Genomic DNA, 24,953 nt, shown 5'->3' with positions numbered 1-24,953 from the left:
TGCTGTAAACACTTCAGATATGTTGCTGTTTCTAAGCTCTGGCTCCACCATTAGGGCTTACTGCTGATTATTAGCCATTATAAGGTTTGACTCTTTGTGTTTCCAGAACCAGGAGTTGAGGTTTTTGTTTTGTAGTCTCATATTCAGTGAATTAACTAGGGACAGATCTGATGAGAACATTGATACCTCTCTGCTTCGGGTTTGGGAAAACAGATAGCCTTTCTGTGCCTGAAATTCAAAAATCTGCCTGCCAACACCTCAAATTGTGTTCAAATTGAGTACGAAGTACATTTTAGTTTGTAAATGAACAATAAGGCATTTCAACTTAAGAGTATAAATCACATTTATGCTGAGACTAGTGATTAAGCAAAAAGGGAGTGAGACAGGTGAGTAGGTTGCTAGCTTAAAGCTAACGCCTGAACAGTGTCTTACTTGGAACAAATTATAAGATGTACTGCCATTAGTACGGGGAGCAGTGTAGGGATAGTGCCTTGCTCAGGGACACTACGGTAGCAGTTGGTCTTTCGTGGACTTGAACTGGTGACCTTCCAGTTCACAGGGCAAGCCCCTAACCACTTTGCCACCTCCGCCCAATTAGCACCTATTGTACCTTATGTATTCAAGCCCTACAAATGCAGGTATGTGAATTAGATAATTGACTGGTTGTTGAGTTACATGTTGTGTCTATTTCTCGACAAACAACGGCTAATCCATCTAGCTAGCACTCTTGGCTATAATGCTAATGTCACTTTTACATTATTGTGTGTGTATGGATTAAACAAACCGAGTGTACTATTGTGGTGCATTGTAGTTAATGGCCAGAGCCATGCTACCCGTTTGCCCCTGATTTCTGTTTTTAGCTAGGCTAAGCTAATTAGCCCCTGGCTCCAGCTCCCTTTTTAACCTACTGACACAAGAGTGGTATCAATCTTCTAATTATACTCTTTAAATGTGATGTGAACTTGAAGTAGCACCATTAGCAACATATTACTAGCATTGACCTTTCAGGATAGCCTGGACACAGGGTTTTCCACTCAGAAATGCTCACACTTTCTGCTGTCCCCTCTTCATTTCATGTTGCAGAATTTCCCCCTCTCATTATTATATAGGGATGACGATAGTCCCTGCAACCTTACTGTGCTCCACTCCTCATGAAACACGGCGACATGAAAGAGAGAAAGCCGAGGCATGGCAAATCTCTCTCTCTCTCCTCTCTCCTCTCTCTCTCTCTCTCTCTCTCTCTCTCTCTCTCTCTCTCTCTCTCTCATTGATTAAGGGATCTGAAGGTTATTTAGGGTAAAAGCAAATTGGAATCCATAATCATGTTGCTCCCTGCGGCATGTTATGCATTTTTTTAAAGCTCTGTATGGCCTATTTGGTCCAGCTCCTCATTAGCATCACTCATGGCGTTACATGTGTGTGTTTGAAGGTTTTTTTCTACGTGTGTGTGTGTGTGTGTGCCTGTTCCCATGGTGTCTTTCTCTCTATGGTAACTGAATGCGCTGCTAGTCTTTATGTATTATGCGTCCTCTCTCTTTCTCTCGTTCTGCTTTCAGGCCCATGTGCAGCACATTTCTCCCGTTGTTACATAACTCCCCGACTGAGTCCTGGTCACGGGGATAAAAATAGGCTGATAAATAAATAAATAAAGAGGAAGCAGAGAGAGATAAGATGTGCGCCCCTCGGGGAGAGTTGGCCCAGTCAGAGTGAGAGGCAGACAGGCAGCCCTGTTTCTCCTTCATCCCTCACATCCCTTTCATCAGACTTTTTCTCCTCTTCATTTAATTATTCTCATCTTTTATTCCCATTTTACATCCTCCTCCTCTTTCTCCCGCTGCCTTCCTGCTGGAGTAAAACCTTCTGCTTGTACAAATTGAATATTTTTGATAAGAACATGAATTTATTACATACTTCCTGTGCGTATCTTTTACATTATGCATGCATTTTATACCATATTCATTTTCTTGCTGCATTATTGCACATTTTCTTTGCCTTTATGCATGCTTTCATGCATCGATCTGAAGTATGGAGCCTTTGATTTACCATTAATGCTAACATAGACTTAAACATTTACATTTTCTGCAGTACATCTTAAAAAATGACTAAATCGATGTTATGTATTGCACCAATGTAAGCAGAACTTTACTTATCATTATTCAAACGTAATGCTGTATCTCTTGGTATGGAAGGTCTTCAACAGTAACCCTGCTTTACATAATACGTAGGTGTAATAGTATTGACATTAATAATATGTCGTAATTAGGCTCTAGGAATTCATTCTGGCATCTAGCTTGCTTTTTCTAATCTCACCCACGTTTCCTCTGTGGAACAATCCATTCTGTCTGCTTCTCCTGAGAGACTGATAGAGAGAGGAGCGGCTCCTGATTAACCTCTTAAAGGGAAATGTCACACTTTTAAAAATGTGTGTTATTCCTGAGTCCCTGGTGGTGTTTTGTCAGTTGTTGGTTTAATTTGTTTGCTTGAATTTTGATACTACTGATATATATTGAATAAAGGACTCTCTTGTAATGGATCATTTTAACACCTGAACACCTAGGCCACCTCTGCACAGCGTTGACTCTAAACCACGACACTTTCATTGCTCTTAAACCACGGCCACTTGTTTCAAAGCTCCATCCACATTAGATTGTTTGTAGGTGAGGTCTCCTCCAACAGGATCATGTTTAAAGAGTCCTGTTAAGTGATTTTAACCTGCACTTAAAAAATGACATCATCCCCTCCTCTCTCTCTCCTCAGGGCTCACGAACAAGAGCTGACGAAGAGGCACGAGAGGGAGCTCGCCGAGATGAGCGCCGTCCACAGCAGAGAGACGCAGAACATGCTGTCAGACTTCAACAAGGCCCAGGAGGTGCTCAAAGACAAGATCTCCGCCCTGCAGATACTGTACGTACACACGGAAGAACACACACTAACACTTACACACCAAACGAGGTCTAACGCACAACACTTAACTCGTAATATCCTCCTGATCAGGTCCCCCTATGTGTCCTAGATAATGTAATTGTGTGTTGTCAAGTGACAAGTAGGGACTTATATTAATAGAGAGGTGTTCCCTGGGGAGGAAAACAGACACGCTTTCACATCTGCTGTCAGATTGAACTCTTCTTACCTCCTTTCATATGATCAAATAAGGGAGAAGAAAGTTAGACTGCGCTCTTCTATTTTCGTCCATGCAATAACTTCCCTGCATCGTATAGAAAATGAGGACACATCTGAACCCACTTACAGCTGTTAGTCATATAGGAGCTGACGCATCCATGCAGACCATTTTAATTTTCCTCTGCGTCAGGTGGGAGCATAAATAGGAGGCGGCTGTGATGAATTGCTACTCTTCTCAGCTAATCATACTGCTGGTGTCATACGCTATAAACAGCAGCAGTGAAGGCACGGCGGTGCCTGACGAAACTGACTCACCGTGAAAGGCGGCACCGAGGGAGATTTACCTTCTGTACCTGAGACGCTTTCACCTGGAAACAACGGATTTACATTTGCGAAAACAAAGACAATACAATAAGATAAAAGTAGTCCTTGAAATCAAAGGAGAATTGAGAGAAATGGCAGCATTGTCTGGTGTTCCTGAATCCATATTCATGGGGCGAAATGTGCTTTTATGCCCGCTGTAACACACGGTTCTGCAGTATTGAGTCTTAGATTTAACAACCTTTGTCTAGACTTGGCTGACAAGTACGTGATTCCAGCTTTAAGGTAAAAAAATGTACTTTTACAGCTTTATAATGACATAAAGCATCTTTAAATGCTGTACATTGGTGCCACATAGATAGTAAATATAAAGTAATTGTGCAGAAGGCCCTTAACAAATGACCTTGAGTATTACCTTGACTCACTGTTCAGTTATGACTACTCCCCGCACTGGGATCTTTCAGGCTAAAATCAGGTGTGATCACTAACTTCTCCATAGTGACCTGCCATAGAAAAGTTCAGTGTTCACACAGTATGAGTTCTCCCCTAGAGATCACAATGTTGACTTAAGTATCTCAACAACTATTGGACGGATTTCATCGCCTACAGAGGATGAATGGTCTGAAAAATGGCAACTCTCTCCCACCGCCATGGCGTTGACCTAAACGGTTTTGGGTGAAATGTCTTGAATATTGCTGGAATTGCTATGCACTTTGAAACAGAGATTCATGTTCCCCTGAAGATGCAATGCATCATATGTCCTGTATAAGATTAGAAATGTAGTTTGTCCACTACTTTACAGTCTTTGAACCAGGTTTGGAGACTGAACATGTCTTCTTTCTGTCTCATTTTGATTGTAAGTCATATTTTGATGTGTTTTGAATGTACATTGTTGGTCAGCAGTTTTTATTTTGTTCACTTTACTAACAAATTAGCCATTTCTGTGGCTGTCCCCACTATTTTTCATCAAACTAATGCATATAATAAACTAAAACACATGTAGGTAAATAGGTTAAACACACATCTATGCCTTTACTTCATGTTCAGATATGAATCCTCCCCACAGTCCTGATTCCGTAATACCCTAAATTAGGTGTAAGCCTCCATAATTACCCTGTGAAGCCAAGAAAGCTAAACCTATTTTCTCATGATAAATTATCTAGAGGAATCTACCTTTTGTTTTCTCAGATAATCAACAAAAACTAAACAAAATAATGAACCTGTGATAACTGTTCTCTGCTTCTTGAGAATTCATCTCTACTTGGATCAGTGTCAGCGATATGGAATAACATTTGTCCAGATTTCTCCTCAGCTGAAGATCAGGCCGGGATCAAAGGCGATGTGTTGACACATGAAAAAGGATCAAAGACGTTTAACGTAACAAGCCGTGATACTGGGCCCCGAGAAGAGTCTTTTAATATTCAATAGGAACCAGGAGATGTATATTATTGATGGCATGCAGTGAGAAAACTGTAGGAACAAGAGAAGCAAATGCTGTCTGTAAAGTGAAAATCCAGGAGATGGTGTGAGGAATTATCTTGTTAAGGATTCCACTAGAACATGACCAGGTGGAGATGAATGGGGAAAAGAGATAGAAGTGGAAAAGTGTGTTTTTGCCAGGGGGCAGTGAATGAAGTCATGAGGGGGAAATGATCCGAACGAAACTTCAAGAGAAAAGTAAAAAAGTTTGAGAGACATCCAAAAAAAAGAGAGCGAGATAAAGAGAGTAAAATCAGTGTGTGTGTGTGTGTGTGTGTGTGTGTGTGTGTGTGTGTGTGTGTGTGTGTGTGTGTGTGTGTGTGTGTGTGTGTGTGTGTGTGTGTGTGTGTGTGTGTGTGTGTGTGTGTGTGTGTGTGTGTGTGTGTGTGTGTGGAAACTCTCCACAGCTGACCTCCTTTTAGTGAAGCAGCTGAGAGTAGAGCGCCCCCTCCTGGATGAAATAGGATCTACATTCAAACAGAGCTACAGATGTGTGTTGGTTGCTAGTCCATCTTCAATTAAAAGTAATTTAAGGTATTGTATATAAATGAGTACACACAATCTGTAGTTTAGGAGGGTTTCATGTGCAATACAAGAACATTTAGACAGATGTACGAACAATGAGTAGAGACCTAAACGTCTTTTTAAAAGCAGTTCAATCAACTGTTAAAAACACTCTGTGTTCAGGGATTCTTCTACTTTGCAAACATAGAAAATCCAAATCCAAGACCTAATCCATAGGATGATGCATCCCCCAGTATCTCAGATAAATATATATAAGTGGTTGCCTTATTTTACTTTCCAAGGAAGTACTACTCTGCTGGAAAAAGCTGCATGTATTTCACTTCACTTACAAAAGAAAAGCTGCTGTACACAATCATAATCAGAATCCCTTTATTGGTCCCACAGAGGGGACATTTTAATTTGCTACAGCAGCAACAGAGCCAAAGACAGCTTTACAAAAGAAAATATGACAACTGTTGGATTGATTACCAAGAAATTGAATACAGAAAGTCATGTTCCCTGAGGATAAATGACATTCACTTTCTTTTAATATAAGCCCCCCTATATTTAAATAGAGGTCTTCCTGTACTTCAGATTCTGTACAGTTGAATATAGTCTTCTTTGTGTTATTTTGACTACTTATCTGGGCCAAATTCCCCTAAACGGTCGTCAGTTTAGGTGATTTTCTGACAGATTCTTCCATGTCCGTCCCCAGAGATAATCCACCGTTTTTCCATCTAATTAACTCGAACACAGATCTGTCCCTTCCCTCCTAATTAATCACTGTGGTGACAACAGCCTAGTCCCCCTTCCTACAAATCCCTCTCCCCGAGCAGCCACTGAGCGCTCCCCACCATTTAAGTTTCATGAATACTTAAGATATTTTGTCCTGCGTCTGTGGGAGGAAAAGTATCTGGGGGTTACAGGAAAAAAAAAGTCATGGTGGAGTTTATAGTCACAGCCAATCAGCTGTATGTTCCAGCGTTAAAATCATACACGCTTAAAACCTCATTTCAGCGCTCACTTTTACAACGCAGCTTTGAAAAATCAGTGTGTAAATGATATTAAACTGCAGGTAACCATAGTAACAGTGTGATTTCCCTGCTGCATAACCAGCTAAATCTCACCCTTCTGATTTCCTTTTTCAAAAGGAGCCAAGTCTTAAGAGCCTGAATGCATCACGACAGAGACGGTGATGGAGCCTAATGTCTCTGCTCTTGTGCTTTGTGAGAAATATAGACCCAGCGCACAAATCACACGGCCCTTTAAAAAGATATAGCTGTCGCTGGCAGGAGGAGATAAAACAGAGCTGATTTATAAAGAGACTTTACATTATTGTGACTTGTGTGATACAGGACATAGAGTATAAAAGCATGACATTTAAGAGCTTTTTACTTTGTTGTTGCAACCCTATTTCCTTTGATATTAATCCCCTTATTCAATCCTGCATAATGACTTTTATATAGGACAACAAATGGGTTCATATTAGTATTTTTAGCCTCCAATAGGACATGTCTCCATGCTTTAATGTTCAGAAAGCTCTTATGTTTCTCATACTGCCTGTGCTGCAGCTCCTCTTTTCACCCTCTGTCTGAAACCAGAGCCCAGTCTGCTCTGATTGGTTAGCTGGGCCGGCTCTGTTGTGATTGGTCAACCGTTTAGAGATGTCCCGCCCCTTCCTTAGCTTATCTCATGCAATGTGTTGGAGCGCTAGCCAATAGAACGGCAAGTGTTACATAGCGATGTCACTGCTACAGAAGTAGACAAAGGAGTCCAATGGAGGCGTTTCAGACGTGTGTGCAAAAGCAATTTTAGCCTTTGCAGACCATTTACATGCACTAAACCTATGTAACACACTACAGGAAAGGGAAAACCCCAAAAAGCAGAACAGCGCTTTGAAAAGCGGGCAGCTCTTTATCTTTTTTGGTCCATAGTTGGCTAAATTAGCATTAAGGAATGTTTGAGCAGTGACCGTTTGTCGTTGCTGCAGTGACGGTTCATGATGTATGCACTCGTTCACTTGTAGTCAACTTAATCAATTACCATAAGTCATTCTGATGATGTTTAATTACAAAACTGGGACCATGCATTTAGTTTATTATATAAGATAGCTGAACTTGCAATACCCATTGATTCATATCTATCGAGCCGCTGAAGGTCTCTACAGAGAGGATTTGTGTTCTTCGCAATAAAGGAGAATGATTTCTGAAATGAAATGAATATATCACGAAGCACAGAGCGGTGCAGCAGCGCCGGCAATGAGAGAAAATGATTTTTAAGAACACGAGCAGAAGGCAGTGAAGATAACCGGAGTACTCACCCAACACTTCCTTTTGACATCAGTCATTGTCAGTGTTGGGTTGTTAGAAAGTCCAGAGCCTTTCAGAGTCCAAATCATCATCTTATCACAGACGCCACCTTCACCTCAAGATGACCTGCTCCCAGAGAAGCCACATCTTGGAGCAGCGTCAACGCTCAGAGCCAGAGAGTGCGTCCAATATCTCTTATCAGCCTCACCATGCAGAGGATGTGGCACAACGAAAGGAAGAAAACAGTGTGATGGTTTGCATAAATGCTGAGCAACAGAAGGAGCATTCGTTCAAACTCTGGAAATATTCTACTCATGTGATCGTACACATTAAATCCTGCAGCCTCCCTGACACACAGAGGGCCTTCCTGCCCAGTCAAGGGTTGCTGATGCTGCGGCAGTCAGCCGTAAAATAGCTGGACACTTTGCCTCAGTGTGCTTCTGCCCAGAGAAGATTCAGACACAGTCCAACCAGCTAATACAAAGAGATAGATATAAATAAATACCAGGAAAGAATCCCTGAAGATGTGGGTTGAATGAGGAAGGATAATCATTGTTTTGCATTCAGTTTGAGGTGTTTACTTACCTCTGAAAGGGCCTCAGATCCAATGCATGAACTGTGCATGATCAATACATTGATGATTAGAATGTGAAAGGGATCACTCATAGTGACAAAGACACCACATTTTCACGCAGCTCAGCTGTTCCTTTTTTGGCTCTAGGAGCGTTTTAGTGTCTTTTAGCTCATTGTTTTGGTTTGCAAGCTCTCAACTTTACAGTTAAAGTTAAGACTTGTCATTAAAGTACTGCCCACCAGCTGGTGTACATTAATGCTATTACACCTTGAGCTTGTTTTGGATACAAGCAACTTCAGAGGGCAAATAAGAATAAGTCGATTTTTACGTGTCTTTTAGCTCGTTGTTTTGGTTTTCATGCACTCAACTTTACGGTTTTGTTTTGTAATAGTGACCGTAAAACCTCATCATTTCCGCTATTCTACTGCCCACTTCCTGCCCAGCAGACAATTGAGCAACAAGCTGGTGCACGTTTATGCTCAAGGTCAACTTGATGTGTGTGTAGATGTGTTAAGCAGCTGTTTTTTGGAGGCTAAGAACAGCTGCTTAAGGGCAGTTCAGATTTAGAAAATGAGCAATACTTCATCGGAATTCCTCATTTTCTTTGTGTCTGCTGGACAACTGTTGCCAAAACTTCATTAGGGGATTAAATGTCACATTCACAGCTATTGTTGCTGCCCTTAAAGACATTAAATACTACTGTAAGTAATTCAATGATGCAAGTTATTGTTTCTAAACTCAGCAGCCATTATTTAACTGGCATGGTCTCTTCTTTTTGCTCGGAAACAATCAGTTCCTGCCGACAGCAGAAGAGATTTTGGCGGTGGAGCTGCAGAACAGTCAGGAGGAACACGGTGAACATGATGAATGGGCAGCAGACAGTACATCTGATGAAAGTGCAGATCAGTATGTATCTGTATCAAGGAGAAGCTTCTGTAGAGCGGCGGACAGTCCTCGGAGAGAGCGCAGTTTAATCGGGAAGACAAGCTGCCGTGGTGCTCGGCCTTTGCCAAAGTGTGACTTCACACTGAGTCTAAATGTCACGGAGAAACCCCTGAGTGGCTCGCACTGCGGCGGAGTGGGAAGTGAAAGGCTGTTTAGATCACCGTCACATTTAGTATCGGTAAAACGGGTAAACATGCAGATAAACATCTCCAAAGTAAAACTCAAAACACGTGTCAGTGAAGTCAGTGGCTGTTTTGTAGAATTTTGCATTTGACTGACAGCTGAAGATGCATTTCCTGTTTGTTTTTGTTTAATTTATTCACATGTTTGCATCTCAGGTGGTGAAAAACTATGAAGGAATTAAGCTGACATTATAATAAACAATATGAATTGGGAGAGTAAATTACTTTTGAAAATAAATGAATAGAAAATAAGTCAAATGTCACTTTTCAAATGTGTTTATAATGACCTTATATTATTATAATTACATGCTCATTTATTTGATAATCAAGCCTTTTATTTCTAAATTTCCCTGATGAATTATTCCAGTTATTGTTCGTTATTATTATGGGTTGTTTATTTTTTATAATGGCAGCTTAAGTACTCAATAAAAAATAGCAATCTTCATATTTGTTATTTAATTTGCACCACAGCTCTAATGAGCAGTTTTATGAATGGATTGATCCCCAAAACAAAGCGCTCAGTATAAACTCTGATGAATAATTTACGTCTCAAACTAGAATGCTGAAACAATAATGAGTGGGCGACTAATTATGACATCATATCCTGTGCATTTAGTCAATGAAATCACACATTACTTAAGAACAGAGTGCTTTTCGAGCTGCGTGAGTAGCTTAACTGAACGCTGCTGGTTCCGAAGCTTCTGCATAACAATTTCTGAGTGATTTCCCAGCCAGCGGTGTCACCTGTGATTGATTCTTCCTCGCTTCAGGAACCGGCTAATGCCCATTCTGCTCAGTGATCTTTAGCATGTGTTGCATTTGGGGAAATGTCAGCGAATGTGAAATGAATCAGAGGTTTTTACACCAAGTGGAGATTTCTCCGAGGGGACCGGGCGGGATAATAACAAAAATCCATCATAGCCGGGTTTTTTTTCCAACTAGGCACAACAAAAACAACCTCCGGAGGAAGTGCTCTTTTGATTTGAACGAACAAAACCCTTTAATGTTTTTTGGTGATGAGAACAGAAGAGAGCAGGAACGGGAAGAAGACCGGAGACAATTACCGGTGTATTGATCAGAAGCTGATGAGAAAGGAGAGTCGATGAATCACTCGTCTGCTTTTTACTCCCTGTATACTCAAACACTTTGTTGTGCAATATCTACCAACTTCACCTCTTACACCTGGCCTTTTTGATGTCTAATTGATACTTGATGTTGCATATTTTACGCTGCACACATAACCTTCATCTTTCCCCCCGAGAGGAGTGTCGCCTCGCATTTTCACTACTTAATAATTTGCATAGTGGTTGGAAAGTATTCCGAGCCTTCACTTAAGGAGGCCCTATTAAACTTTTTGGGGAGTTTCCCTTTCCTGTAGTGTGTCATATAGGTTTGTGTGCATGTAAATGGTCTGCAGAGGCTAAAATCCCAAGCTTTATTATAACATTTATGCTTCATTTCCTTATTAAATGGCTTCTGCATTAATATATACATTGCATTTTAGTGCTGTGAATGTCTAAAGCTGACTGTTTTACTTACCCTAACATCATGATGAATAGTAATACGCTTTTACGGAGGATTGTAAAGTGTTATTTAGCTTAAAAAGTACACATAAAGGACAATGTATTCTTCAGTTCATCACAAACATTCAACCTGAACACCTTTTGAAGATACGTGGTTTCAAAAGGACAGGAATGGGCATGAAGTATTGTCGTTTAAAAGTAAACAGCGTTTAGTGTAAAGTTTCATAAAAAGGAAACTACGTGCACCTCAACGTTGTGCTTAAGGACAGTACTCGAGTACTTTGTTAGATATCACCACTCCCGCTGTATGTACCTCAGAGGTCTGATCTTCAGCGGATCTTCAGTGCAGAATATTTACGTTATTTTGTGTATTTTTTGTGTGTCCCCAGGCTGGAGGGAACGGAGGATAAGTTCAGGAACAGGGAGAGTCGCCACGAGGATCTGCAAGTCATCGCTGAGCTGAAGGACATGGTGTCCGAGAGAGAATCCCTCGTCAAGAAACTGGTGGTAGGTAACTGCTGACCAGGTAATACAAGTAAACTGTACAGAAGGTGTAAAGGTGAGACACTACAGTGAATAGGGATTTGATCTAATAGATATTGTGATGTAACTTCCCCAGTAACTTCCAGAAAGACAGTTTTCTTACATTAAAGTTACTGACATGTAATATTTAAATGTGCAAATTATGCATTGCCTTATTAATCTGTGCTAATTTGCATATATTTTGCTTAAAAGAAATCTGAACATTAAATTAAGCCAGGTTCAAAATCTGTTTCATTTTCTTGACATTGAAATCTAAAGAGTACGTTTTGGATATATCTTTGTGACACTCTATAAATATATTATATTTTTGATTTACACACAACATCTTTTGCACATCTGTCCTTCCTGGGGATGTACAATGTGTAATATTGGGCTATACAAATACACTTTGATTGATTTATTGACTCATTAAAAACTGTCAAACGCCAAAAAGAAAAAGCCATTTTCATTAAATAATATATATATAAATCAGGCTGTGAAGGGTACACAAACAAACCCATTTGTATAAAAGCTTTAGAATATAGTTAGGAAGGACACTGGGAAGGGTGGGGTGCGTCAGGTGGCGATTTCCGGCAAAGAGTATAAATAAAAACTCATTTGAGTCCTTTAAAGATATGCATGATGGATAGATATCCCCCTCAAACTTCCCCGGTTGATAACATGCATTAAGATGTGTTGCATAAGAGCACTGAAATGTAATATTTAATTGAGTATAAGAGGCATTATCTAAAGCCTACTTTCAGTGAGAAACCACAGATATACAGATGGAAGTAAAGACCAAACTTTTAAAACTGACCAGAGTTTGAAGAGCATGTTTTTGCCTGCAGGGTCTCCGCACTGGATTTTGTTTTTGTTTCTGACAGATTGGATATACCCGAGTCTCTTTCCACACTCCTCTTGAGTCTCTCCTTCAGATAACATGTTGTTGTTTTCCCCCTGCAGGACGATAAGAAGTTCTACCAGCTGGAACTCGTCAACAGGGAGACGAACTTCAACAAAGTGTTCAACGCCAGTCCCAACGTAGGAGTCATCAACCCGCTCATCAAGGTAGGCGCTGACGTCTGAGCCTCACCACACACAGGGAGGAGCCTTTACCGCCGCAAAGATGATATCCACTGCATCTCATCCCATCTCCATCCCTGCTGAGCCCTCGCAGGAGCAATCAGTACCGACGTTTCACCGAGGTACTGCGGCTTTGGATCAAACATAAGTCATGAGCACGCTAGCTTTCAAACGTTTGTCTAATTGCTGTTAATGAATCAGGACATTTTGATGTCAAACTGAGCAGGAAATTGCTGCAAAGCAACGAATAAATGGGAGTCGTTTTACAGTAAAAGGCACATTTATGATGTTGCAGTAAAAACGGCATACATTTTCAGAGTTTACAGCGGAAGGCAGATTGTAAAATAGGTCAACAAGTTTTTTACTTTAGTGCAAAAACAGGGTTTTTTTCAGCTATGCGAAGGAGGCTCCCAGTCGTATATACCGAGGTCTCATTTCTGCACAACAATTAAACCAAATTGTGTCATTTAAAGTGATTTAAATTCAATGCAGCTCCAAAAATGTAAAACTAAATGTGCTAAAATGTGAACCGCTTGTAGGGATCATAGTGCCTGAAGTGATTATTCCCTTATTCCTCGTGTAGATTTCCACCTAATTGACATTTTTATGTTCCTTCAGTGTTTTTCACAGATCCGTAAAAGGCTTTACAAGGCAGTGAATATATGAATTAAAGTAGGATTCAAATGACTGCACAAAGTAAATTAGTGCTTATAATTCAGGTAGAACAACATCAAACGCCACAAAGTTATAAAATTACCAAATGATTATTAGCTATGTTCTAAAACAGTATAAATGGGATACTTAGCAACAGCTTGGTGGTGTTTTCAGTGGAAAATAAAGCATAAAATGGGTTGTTTTTCAATGTTTCTAAATCCTAAATGAACATTGCATTTGTGCACCATTAGCTTACCTTAACTAGCATTTGTGTAGGATTGATTTTCTCCCAAGCTTTTTGAATCATATTAGCTTTAACTGTGATCACTGTGAGAAACCTCCTCTGTATTTTGGATTGTCTAAATGCAGTGGAAGGGATTTTAAACAGTTTGAAAATGGTGTGCTCATGCAGGATGCCATCGCTCAATGAGAAGCTGTTTAAAGAAACATGTTTCCAGCTCCTGCAGACCAACAAATTGAGTCTTCACAGTATGTCTGAGTCGAGTCGACCCCCGCTGCATGATCAGTATAAATCTGTTGACCCCTCCCCCTCCCTCAGGTTCTATAACTTCCATGTTTTCCTGTGACATGTGTTTCTCCCCACATGTGTGTATACGTGTTTGTGTGTTGCCGGTCTGACTTTTATCTCCAGCTCTCCTTTGCTTTCCAAGCCGTTTTGTTAGTGTGAGATGTTTTCTGCTTCTGACACATCTCTCCTCATCCGAACCTCCATTCTGCTGCGAGCTGCTTTCAGACTGAGCGACTCCAGTCTTCAGATTCTCTCTGGTTTCGGATAAATAAGATCGAGTTTAGCACGCTGCTGGATGATACGACCTCTAGTACTCCATTTCCCCCCCCCTTTTTCCCCTTCATTTCTCCTTATAGTCTACTTGCCAGCAGTGTGAACCCGGAGATGTTGAGTATCCCAACATGTTATGATAGAAATGTATCGTACGGTTACTCAGCACATAGAAACTGCAGGATGCTAACTTGCATACAGTATGTCGGGCAATTTGCAAGCGGTTCATTAATTAGCATTCATTAGCCTATGCTGACAATAGCAAAAGAAAATCATGGCTGATTTTGACAATTTAGGAGTTGTTTTGGAGGTTATTTAGGATGCTGAATTAACTTCTGACATTTTTAGGATCAGAAATGGCAGTTTTGAGTCCCCTGAAACTCTAAAATCAACCCATAATTCATCACAATAGGCCTAAATATGGCCACTTTCTGTTCAAAACGGTAATCTTTTATCCTGAAAATGTCAGAAATTGATTCAACATCCTCAATAATCGTTAAAACCGCTCCAAAATTGTCCGTATCGGTCAAGCCATTTTTTTTTAGCTCTTTAGCTTCTTATGCTAACTGTGCTAATGGCCAAACATTATGCAAGTTAGCATCCGGTAGTTTCTATGCGCCGTGGACCCGTACCATACATTCCTTTGGGGGACTGAACATTTCCAGGTTCACACCAGGTCTCTATGAGCTGGCAAACACAGACTATAACCTTTTATTATTTTTATTTCCTTCTCAAACTTCCCTTTTTTGACCCCCGTGCCCCTCCTTTTCTTTTTTTTGTCTGTGTAGCAAAAGAAAAAGAATGAAAAGGCGGCAGCCAGCAGATTCAGCAGCTCTCCTAGTGTCAGGGCTCTGGAGGCCGCGGGTTTGGGCGTGGCGGGTTCAGGAAGTGGGCAACCCCCTCATCCCCCGCCCCCGCCCCCAGCCCAGCCCGGCCGCCTAGAGCCCCTCCCCAACTCCCCCCTCCACCACCTTGAACTCAACTCCAACAAACCTCTTCCCCCGCCGACCCCTCCCACCGAACCCAAGAAATTCATGAGGTGAGACCCTTTCAGCCCCCCCACGGGCAGCGGCTGGTCAGCCATCCACCATCCAATCACAGACCTCCGTTTAACTGTTAATGTAAGAGCACTTTAAATGAGTCTGGGTCTGACTTTGAACTTTGAACTGTATTTCAGGCCTTTTGTGCCTCAAATCTGAAGAAAAACCCACCAGATCTTTGTTGTTTCTGACAATTAAACAGTAGGACAATATCTGGAGGTTTACATTTCCATTCCTTCCTGCCATAAACCATCAGGAGCATGAAACCATTGTCATCACGAGCGGCAGAGAGTAAACCAGAAGCTCTAATGTGTTTTAATTGACCGTCCGCTAACCGCTAGCGCCTCAATTTTGTGATGCCACGCCTGTACGGCTTTCTGCTCCTATGAGATTTAGATTTTCATTCTCAAATGATCAGTTATAGTTATTTAGATTTGACTCAGAAGTAGAAAAACAAGCATCAATTTCCCGGTTGAAATGACACGGTCTGAGCTAATTAAACCAAGGCAAGTATATTTATATTGCACCTTTCATAAACAGAAGCAGATCAATCAGCTTTGCATATTGATGTTTAAATAAACACGTGTAGGAGAAATAAAAGTCTAAGGTAGCAGACTTTGGATCCAAAACCTGTGAACCAGTCTTAAATATGCACTTGATAGACACATACATGAACTAGAACTTAAAGACTGAAGCTACAAGTCTGAGGCAAAGTAGAAATAAAGAAACAGCATCTTTTATTCCTGCTTATTCCCACAGTTATATGTATGATTGATGATAAACCAGACTGTTACTTCAACTCTATTATAACCACCTTAGTTTGCAAACTTGGGCCAGCCAGACTTTTAGTTTATATTTCTGCCTGCTTCACTTTTAAGGATACAAAAGAAAATCTATGAGGAAGAGGGCTAATGTGTAATGCTAATTCACGTAAAAACTTAGCCTAAGCTACGATATAGCATCCAGGGCCGACTGGAAAATACTACTCAGTTTATTTTCTCAACAGGAACAGGGTGTTTTATTAATGTAAAGAAATACTGAAGCTTTAAACGCCTCAAAGGTACCGCAGCTTTACGTTGAAGGAGGTTGGATTGTTAGCTGGATGTGCTAACATGAGCAGCTTTGAGCAGAAACACTTTTGCTCTTTTGGTTTGGAAAGGGGTTAAATATCCTGTTCATGCTATCAACAAAATGTAATTAAAGGACAGTACTGCATTTTCCTGCAGCACATTAAGACTGAGAGACAGCACAGCATCACAGATCTTTACTAAAGCAGTAGAATGCATAAACACAAGAGTCCCGACGCAGCTTCAGAGAATGGCCTTGGAATGCAAAAGGGGCATGATTGTATGTGTCCTCTCCAGGTGTCCGTCATGTTGACCGTGTGCATGCTGCAGGTTTCCCTCCTCTGTTCAGGAAGTTATAAAACTTGCTGTCACTATATCTGTTGTGGCTTTTTTATGTTGTGTCTTCATCCTCTCATCTTCATCTGACTTCCAGCATGTTGCACACGCAGCACTTTTTCTCTTCAACTCAAAATGGGTTTTTGAAAGATGTTATACATAAATAAATAAATACTATGAAGTAGATATTGTCTGTTGCTCTCATGGACCGTCCCCTCTGTGTGTGGTGGTGTTTTATTTTGAAAAACAGCTTTTACTTTACTCTATGGTCCTGAAATGCTTCTCTTGTTAATGATATGGTGATGAATTATGTAACATGCTTCCCACATGAATACACGCAGTTTGTTTAACGCATGCCAAAAACCTGTGGGATTAAGCGCTGGTATTTAAGTTGTGTGTGTGTGTGTGTGTGTGTGTGTGTGTGTGTGTGTGTGTGTGTGTGTGTGTGCGTGTGCGTGCGCGTGCGTGTGCGTGTGAGCATGTTTTGGTTATTTCTTGCTGCATGTTTGAGCTGCTGTTTATGTAAAGTATGGGATGTGGTGGCTGCTCCGCAAACGCTTTGGGACTAACCTGTCATTATGGGAAGGCAGAAGCAACACACACACACACACATTCGCATACACACACACACACACACACACACACACACACACACACACACACACACACACACACACACACACACACACACACACACAGAGCCAGGCCGTGACAGTATGAGGTCAGATATTATAGATGTGCTCTGAAATGTATTCAGACTCTATTAAACGATTTGGCTCTCGCTCCCTGCACACTCTTTGTTCCTGACAAACATTTGGAGTCAGACTGACGGCGCCGCTGAGCAGCCGTTTGTAAACCCGAACCCTTTAACCCACCGGGTCCTTAAGGAATTTATTCATTCAAGCCCTTTTTATTAGACAACACACCTTATCTAAGTCAGATGTTAGCATGAATGCGAACAGGAATACTCAACAGTGAGCCAGAAAATGTCAAATTGAAGATAAATTCCTTTGTTTTACATTTTTTTGATAATTGAATCAATACCAAAATAAATGTGACTCACAGAAATTGAAGGGGGCTTCACATCTGAAACTAAAGTAATGTGAAGATTAAACGTGGGTTTTATATATATGTGGCGATCTGCTTCTTCAGACATTATAGCTGAAAAAATAAAGTAAATCATATTCTCTTTGAAAAGTCAAATAAATTGAAATTTCAAAACTAAATTCAATCATCTGAGATTCTAATTAACCTTCTTACCTTCACACTGACAGAAGCAGTGCACCTGTTCCTAATTAATGTAAAGAACAACCACCTTTCTCCATTTTAGATTCAGATGTTCTATAATCAAAAGACAACAAAGAACATCCGAGTGAAAAAGCACAAACGAATGCAACAGCAGGGGAAAAACTTTGGCTTTTAACTGAAATTGAATGCTGAAATTGCGCAAGAATAACACACATGGTTCCTTTACTGGTCCTGATGGGAGTGTTGGGCCAGATAAACGTTTGCAATGTTTGCTTTTGATTGTTTCTGCTTTTAAATGAAGGATTTAGCGGACGTCTCCCTCCTTACATAACACCCTCACCTCCTCTCCTCTGATGTAGTCCTTCCTCCCTCTCTCTCTTATCTTCCTCCTCTGATCTTCATTTATCATTTCATCCTCTGCCAGTCTCTTTTATCGTGTCCTCTCCATCGCATTTCCCTCCCCGTATCCTTCAAACCAACATCAAAACATCATCACTGCTGCCATTTCCAGTCGCTTACCATCTCTTCTTTCAATGCACATCATCATAAACCTCAGTGTCTGTGCATAAGAGACTTAAAATCATATCCAAAAATCACATTTGATGGATGAATATTCCTTTTACTACAACTTAATTCACAAACTCTGTGAATAAGACACATTTTAAGTCTCCAAAAGCTGTTTTCTTTTGCATTATTATTATGTTATGCTGTAGAAATCTTGGTGTTTTCTGTATTTTCTGTATCATTTTAAAAGATATGAACACTTGTCATGGCCCAACTCCCCTGCATGGCTCAGTAAGGAGTCCTTTTATCTTACTCAGACACTCAGATTTGAACCATTTAGCATGACGTTGCATAAAAACACTGAAAGAAATGATCATAATCACACATGATCATGAAGTAGATTCCACCTCTTCTTCTTCGTAGTGGATAAAAAGCTACAGGTTTTGCTTAATTTGAGGAATCCTGTGTGCAAATGAATATTTGATGCATTAAAACCAGAATCCTTTGGAGCCTGAATTATGACACTGTATAAACACAATGTATCATGCAGGGAAGCCTTTTCCAAAGTAATTGACTCCTCCAAGCATGGAAACAACATAAACAAAAAATAAGACCCCCCCTCACCCCTCCCAAAAATGATATATCGCCGGGGGTTACGGGACTGTTTGTAAAAGGAGAAGCCAATTAAGGAAGCAGAGCAAGGTGTTTGTTTTGATAGATGCAAACACTCAGCCTCATTAGCTCCAAACTTTAAGGAACAACATGTTCTCCCCGAGGACGCGAGGCAGGAAGTAGCTGCTGCTTCACTTGGTCGCGCCGATTGACTGTAACTGTAAAAAATGTATAGCTTAAATACTTTATGAGGGTTGGTGGAAAGTGTGTGTGCATGTGACTCTTGCACAGAGTTGCAATCAAGCTTGAGTCATGTATTAGAGGCCCATTAAGTGCACATACACAGCAGTGGTGAAGGAAGGGTTCAGTTTTTATGCAAGGGTACTAATACTACTCTCTACTAATACATCAAAGTCCATCAGTGTGGGATGATTAGAATCGGAGGATGAAACCCTCTTTATTGTCACATACATGCACACAGCAGAGCACACACAGCGAAATTGGTCCTCTGCATTTAACCCATCCTAGTACTAGGAGCAGTGGGCAGCTATCGTGCAGCGCCCGGGGAGCAATGGGGAGGGGGGATTGGAGGTGTCCGGTGCCTTGTTCAAGGGCACCACAGCAGGGCCTAGGAGGTGAACTGGGACCTCTCCAAGTAGCAGTCCACCTTCCATATTTCAAGTCTGTTTGGGGACTTGAACCGCGACCCTACGATTCCCAGTCCAAGCCCCTACTGACTGAGCCACTGCTGGACAATTAATGGTATCATTAGGCGTATTTAACTTTGACAGCAGATATTATTACTGATGCATTGATGTAAAAGCTGCATTTTAATAATGCTTCTGTTGTCTTTGGATCATCTGCTGATTATGTTCTACATTTATAGATTGATTGTTTAGTTTGTTAAATTGTATAAAAAGGGAGAAATATCTTAAATATTAGCCTGACACCATCATAATACACATACTGTCTGACCACCCATACACAACTCTACATTAGAAACAGATCATTATGATAGTTAGTATCGGTGCAAACTTTAAACAGCTGCAGTGTGAAGTTGGTAATAACTCTGAGGGCTCACTGTATCCTGACTGTGGCTTTGCTCCCCCCTTGTGGACAGAAATGTGAAATGACACCTTCAAACAAGCCTCAATAATCATCAAATTAGTTCCACATCATGGTTGTATTGCAGTCCTGTGTGCAAGGTTAGATTCATACAAGCAAAATAGTTCAATTATGTTTTTGATACTCATGAATCCATTGGGGAAAATACACTTTGAGAACAGGAAGAGGTGAAAACTGTGGCAAAAGGTGGAAGAAGTGCTGACATATTTGACTAATCCCACCATGTAGGAATACTGTGATCCGTAAAAGACCTACAGTCATCATTATACTTAAAGGTATTCATAATTCATCACTGCAGAATGCCTCCTTTCAAAGTGGGTTATGTTATTCTGTTTTTATTTATGAACATTTGCAAGTGTAGTGCTTTTAATCATTCTGTATATAGTACTGTGAAACTATAGCTGGTTAAAGAGATGAAGTGGAGTATAAAGTACAATATTTCAGTTAGTGAAGTATAAAGAAGGAGAAAATTGTTCAAGTACCTCAAAATTGAACTGAAGGCAAGGCAAGTTTATTTATACAGCACATTTTAACACAAGGCAATCAAAAGTGCTTTACAAAAACATGAAAAGTATTCAGATATAGTGCAACAGAAACACATTTAAGTTCATTTAAAACGAGTTATTGAGTATGTTGAGTAAGGTAGCTTTCCACCATTTGTAGCCGAAACTAATGAGATAAATAGGTGATTGAGTTTGATCCCAGAATAAATGACACTGCTCTTATTTCTCAGTGTTTTCGGTGTGTATGTCTGTGCTGAAACTCCCTCTGGCTCCTTTCCTGACTTCTTCTTCTTCTGTCTTTACTTCCTGTTCTTGTTGTGGTGATTTTCTTTATGTCCCGAAGCCCTCCTGAAACGAAGGACTCCACCATCGAGTCCCCGGACGCCCAGCGCCAGGAGTGGTTCGCTCAGTACTTCTCCTTCTGATCGACCACACAGCTGCAAAACACAAGGATTCAGCATGTCAACCAAACGTTAAGAAAAATGTACAAAAAAACAAGCGAAAATGTTAAAACAATTTGTTCTTTATTGTCATTGAGAGATTTGGGGATCAGTTCACGTTAACTTCAGTCATTTCACACTTCATTCTCATCCATTTGGTTAAAGAAATGTAATTATTATCCACTTCCTGTTGTTGACTGAAGTGAAAGTGAAGTGAGCGTCGAATCCCATCACTCTGATCTCATTTGATTGTTTAATTATTGATTGTTTCACTGTGGGCGAGTTTTTCTCTTAGTACAGTGACAATGATCATCCGTATGTTCGATGTTTTATTTTTTTATTTCTTTCACTTCCTAACTTATTTTGCAGTTTCTTGGAACTAGAAAAAAAAATGCGTGGTGCATTATCATGCTGCTAATTGCCATTGTTGGACTACAGTGAGAAATAAATATATATAAAGAAACATAGGTTATTGTGCTCTCTCCGTACGTGGGCCCACTGCATACAGCATCGTAGACTCATAGGGGGGTATTTACGGAGACGCCTGGACCTGGGTCAGCTCTCCGATATATCGCTCCATGAATACAGGATACTCTTTAGGACGGCACCATCCAGTTTGTTACAGCTGCATAGAAGTTTCAGCAGATTTTGGTAGAATATTAAAACCTGTTTGTATGGTTGTCTGTCTCAACACAGATATAATGATGTCTCACCAATTTTAAAAACAAAAATAGCATATTTTATATTTATATTATAATGTGTATGCTTAATAAATAATTATTGTGACATTTACTTTTGGTTTGTTCGTCATTGATGTGGGTGAATCGGTAACAATTAATTTAATGTGATGGAGATACTGTGGTTTTAAACATTACAGGTTTCAAATTAAATGTTAAATTAAAATGTTTATTTATTCTTTGTTTTACATGCAAGGAATGTTCTTCGGGTGGATAAAATAAAATAGTAATAAACAATACAAAGTACAAAATAAATTAAAGTTAAGAAAAATAAAGAAACACAAAAGACAAAATATTTTTAAAATTAAAGAATGATATACAATAATTAAAACAAAAGAGCTATGTAGGAAAAATACATTATAAATATTAAGAATTCAATAAGAGTATGTGATATTAACATGTAATATTGTATTATTTTGTAAGCACCTGCAATGGTTTGTGACTTAATTTCAATTTTTTTAAATAAAAACGATGGGTTTATTTTATTCTGTTTATCTTTTAATCTTGAAACTTTTGTGCTTATAAAATGTATGCATACATATATATTTTAATTCCTTAAAAAGATATAATAATTCCTTCAAAAATAATAATAATAAAATTTATTAAAATAATATAAAAGTTTTAAAAAAAAATAATGGCTTGAAATAAACATTAAGGCATACGGTGGCTTTTGCCGTGAAGTTGAACATGAACCAGTAGAGAGCAGTACCGTTTTAATATCGTTTAATACCAACCGAAACATCGGGTGAACCGGAAAGTAAACAGACCCTGAATCGGTTCCTGTTCAAGCTGGAGAAACAAACATGGCTGCTACAGGAGCCGGGGCTCCGGTGCGGCTGGTCCAGTATGTGGTTGTCCGGTCGGACCTGGTGCACCAGCTGTCCTGGCCCCTGGGAGCCGTGATCACCCAGGCTTGCCACGCTGCCACCGCCGCCATACACCTCCACTACCAGGACCCGGACACCCAGCGGTACCTGGAGGAGCTGGACTCCATGCACAAAGTGGTGCTGGGGGTAAGCACGCCATACTCCATTCATATATCTGTCATTTTAGTCTGTTCACGGTGGTATATGGTTAAATACAAAATACCTCATCATACATTCAATAGTGTTTGGTTAGTTGTGCTATTCGGCAATATTAATTGAACAAAAAAGTGAAAATAAATGGAGTTACAGATGATATTTTTGACCAGATTGAACGAGCTTCTCTGCAATATTCTCAAGCAACGAATTTTAAATCTATATATTTATGTTGCATTGTTGAAGGAGCCTCGGATTTTCAACACCATAACAACACCCTAGCTACTGTGCATATGATAAGGTTAGCATGGGAAACCATCTAAAACACTTGTAAAATTAGTGGTGCCAAACTCCATTCATATGTTGTCACTTTAATGTGTATAGCGGTTATATCGTTCATCATAACATATCTAATACCAAATTAAAATATGGTTTGGTTAGCTGTATTATTCGGCAATATTAATTTTACTATCAAGTGTCTTTTATTACTGCTTTATACGAGCAACAGTACTACTGGTCATCTATAACACGTGCAAAAAGTATATAATATCACGCGATTGAAAAGACGATTTTACTAAACGAATTTAAAACCATCTCCTTATAATATATATAAGCCATTGAGTTGTTTTCTCGATGCTATACATGTGTGCTGATTATCAAATACCTTTTAAAATAACTGAATTTCCAATGCAGTATGGTGTTTTTCTGTATGGCTATTCTCCATACAAGATTAACGTCAGTGTAACCATGTCATTAAGAATAAAGGCATTTCTTTTTAGACTTGATATAATAACTAAGTAATTGTAAAGTTGTGTGTATTGTATACCATTAAAAAAAATCCAAGCATCCATACTCCATATGCTGCATTTCACTGTGATGCAACTCAAGTGTGTCTTTAATAAAAAGGTCAACGTTTTTGATTATTTCTTTTTGCATTCAGAAGCTTAAATGTAAAGCACATCATATTGTTTTTGACAGGACAGCAAACATGGATTTATTCACCTGCAGCACTGCCCTTAAAACCCTAAGTATGTGTGACCTGTAGCTCAGTTGTGGATGTTAAAGAAGCCTCACTAACTGTCACTGTGTGTGGTTGTGTTTCTCCAGGCTCCAGACGAAGCCGCTCTCTCTAATCTATCAGAGACTCTTACAAAGGCCGGCATTGCCCACAAACTGTGGATCGAACAACCAGAGAACATCCCCACCTGCCTGGCTCTGAAACCCTGCGCTAAAGAGACTGTCCAGCCGCTGCTGCGCAAGTTCAAGCTCTTCAAATAAAGACATTGTCCCGCGCCGTACTCCAATGCATATCAGGAACTTGTTTCATGTTCAAAAGGAAATAATGTGTGCTCTTCTCATCGATGCATCAAAACATGTTGAAGATTAAAATGGGAAAATATGAAGGTCTTTTCTGGATTATTTTGATCAGATGAAAACCTTCAAAAGTGGCATTTGTTCTGCAGTTATTACATTGCATGTTAATAAAGCAAGGTACAAAAACTCCATGTGTACACAGTTAAACTCACGCAGTATGTGAAGCTGCATTACCTCAAATTTGTTCACTAAAAGTGACCATGGTGCTCATTAAGGAGAGTGTTTTTCTATTTATGTATGAACCACAGAAAAACTAACTACATCATTTCAGTAAAGTAGTTCTAATCTTCATAGTGAAAAGCAAAATCTCTCCTGCTACCAACAAAATGTTTGTTGTTTTGCATGAAAGTCGCCCTTAATCTGATTAGTTATTTAAGTAGACCTTTAGATGACGGACATAATGAGGTTTAACCATTAAGCCCTTTGCCACAATTCACACGAAGGCGTTCCAGGTCAGAACAACTCCTACCTTCTTTTTTTCAGCTTTTATAGAATCCGCAGTTACAGTTCATAGAAAGAAACACACATACTGTGAAATTGGTGGTTTTAACTGATCAAACACGCAGGTATGGTCACTTTAACCTTTCCCATAGTCCCAGCTGACCTCTGCATTTCACCTAATGTTCTCCCAGTGTGACCTGGTGATAGACAGTTAATGTTTACCTTTTAAAAAAAAACCTAAGTGACTTCCCGTGTTGTTCTGATCTAATTATGAGGGGGAAAAAGCTTTTATTTTTAGGATGAAAAACATAATCAGGTGCGATAAATTATCAAAATGCTGAATCATTGTAACGTGTCAGTATATTAATAATTCAAATGAAAGCTAGACCCCTCGTCCACAAATGCCCTGCAGATAAATGTAATTATTATTTCACTAAGGAGACTTTCTGGAGTTTGCTTTCTTGATTTAAAAGTTATCTCTTGCTCTGGCTT

General features: G+C 39.8%; 2 protein-coding genes across 4 annotated transcripts in view; both read left to right on the top strand.

Moving 5' to 3' along the window:
- Positions 1-21,597, top strand: part of fam184ab (family with sequence similarity 184 member Ab) — a 122,114-nt gene extending 100,517 nt beyond the window's left edge. For 2 of the 3 annotated variants that reach the window (XM_063901587.1, XM_063901586.1), the window contains exons 18-22: positions 2,758-2,904; positions 11,347-11,464; positions 12,443-12,547; positions 14,804-15,054; positions 20,794-21,597. In XM_063901587.1, coding sequence (XP_063757657.1) covers positions 2,758-2,904; positions 11,347-11,464; positions 12,443-12,547; positions 14,804-15,054; positions 20,794-20,875 — 703 coding nt within the window. In that variant the 3' untranslated portion in view covers positions 20,876-21,597. The remainder of the gene's footprint in view (positions 1-2,757; positions 2,905-11,346; positions 11,465-12,442; positions 12,548-14,803; positions 15,055-20,793) is intronic. The other variant, XM_063901588.1, reaches the window with a different exon arrangement.
- Positions 21,598-22,386: 789 nt separating this feature from the next.
- On the top strand, positions 22,387-24,049 carry ptrhd1 (peptidyl-tRNA hydrolase domain containing 1). Its single transcript, XM_063902421.1, has 2 exons — positions 22,387-22,640; positions 23,754-24,049. Exons 1-2 carry the CDS (start codon positions 22,431-22,433, stop codon positions 23,922-23,924), a joined length of 381 nt encoding a protein of 126 aa, XP_063758491.1. The 5' UTR covers positions 22,387-22,430; the 3' UTR covers positions 23,925-24,049.
- Positions 24,050-24,953: the final 904 nt, after the last annotated feature.

Source organism: Eleginops maclovinus, chromosome 15, assembly GCF_036324505.1.
Source record: "Eleginops maclovinus isolate JMC-PN-2008 ecotype Puerto Natales chromosome 15, JC_Emac_rtc_rv5, whole genome shotgun sequence".
NCBI classification, from domain to species: domain Eukaryota; kingdom Metazoa; phylum Chordata; class Actinopteri; order Perciformes; family Eleginopidae; genus Eleginops; species Eleginops maclovinus.
The sequence above is the reverse complement of the archived record's forward strand: the minus strand, read 5'-3'. Positions and strand labels throughout refer to the sequence as shown.

Excerpts from the sequence above, each read along its gene's own strand:
- ptrhd1 (XM_063902421.1), top strand. The coding sequence starts at position 22,431 with ATGGCTGCTACAGGAGCCGGGGCTCCGGTGCGGCTGGTCCAGTATGTG. Across the intron at positions 22,641-23,753 it reads TGCACAAAGTGGTGCTGGGG|GCTCCAGACGAAGCCGCTCT; the intron begins GTAAGCACGCCA and ends GTGTTTCTCCAG.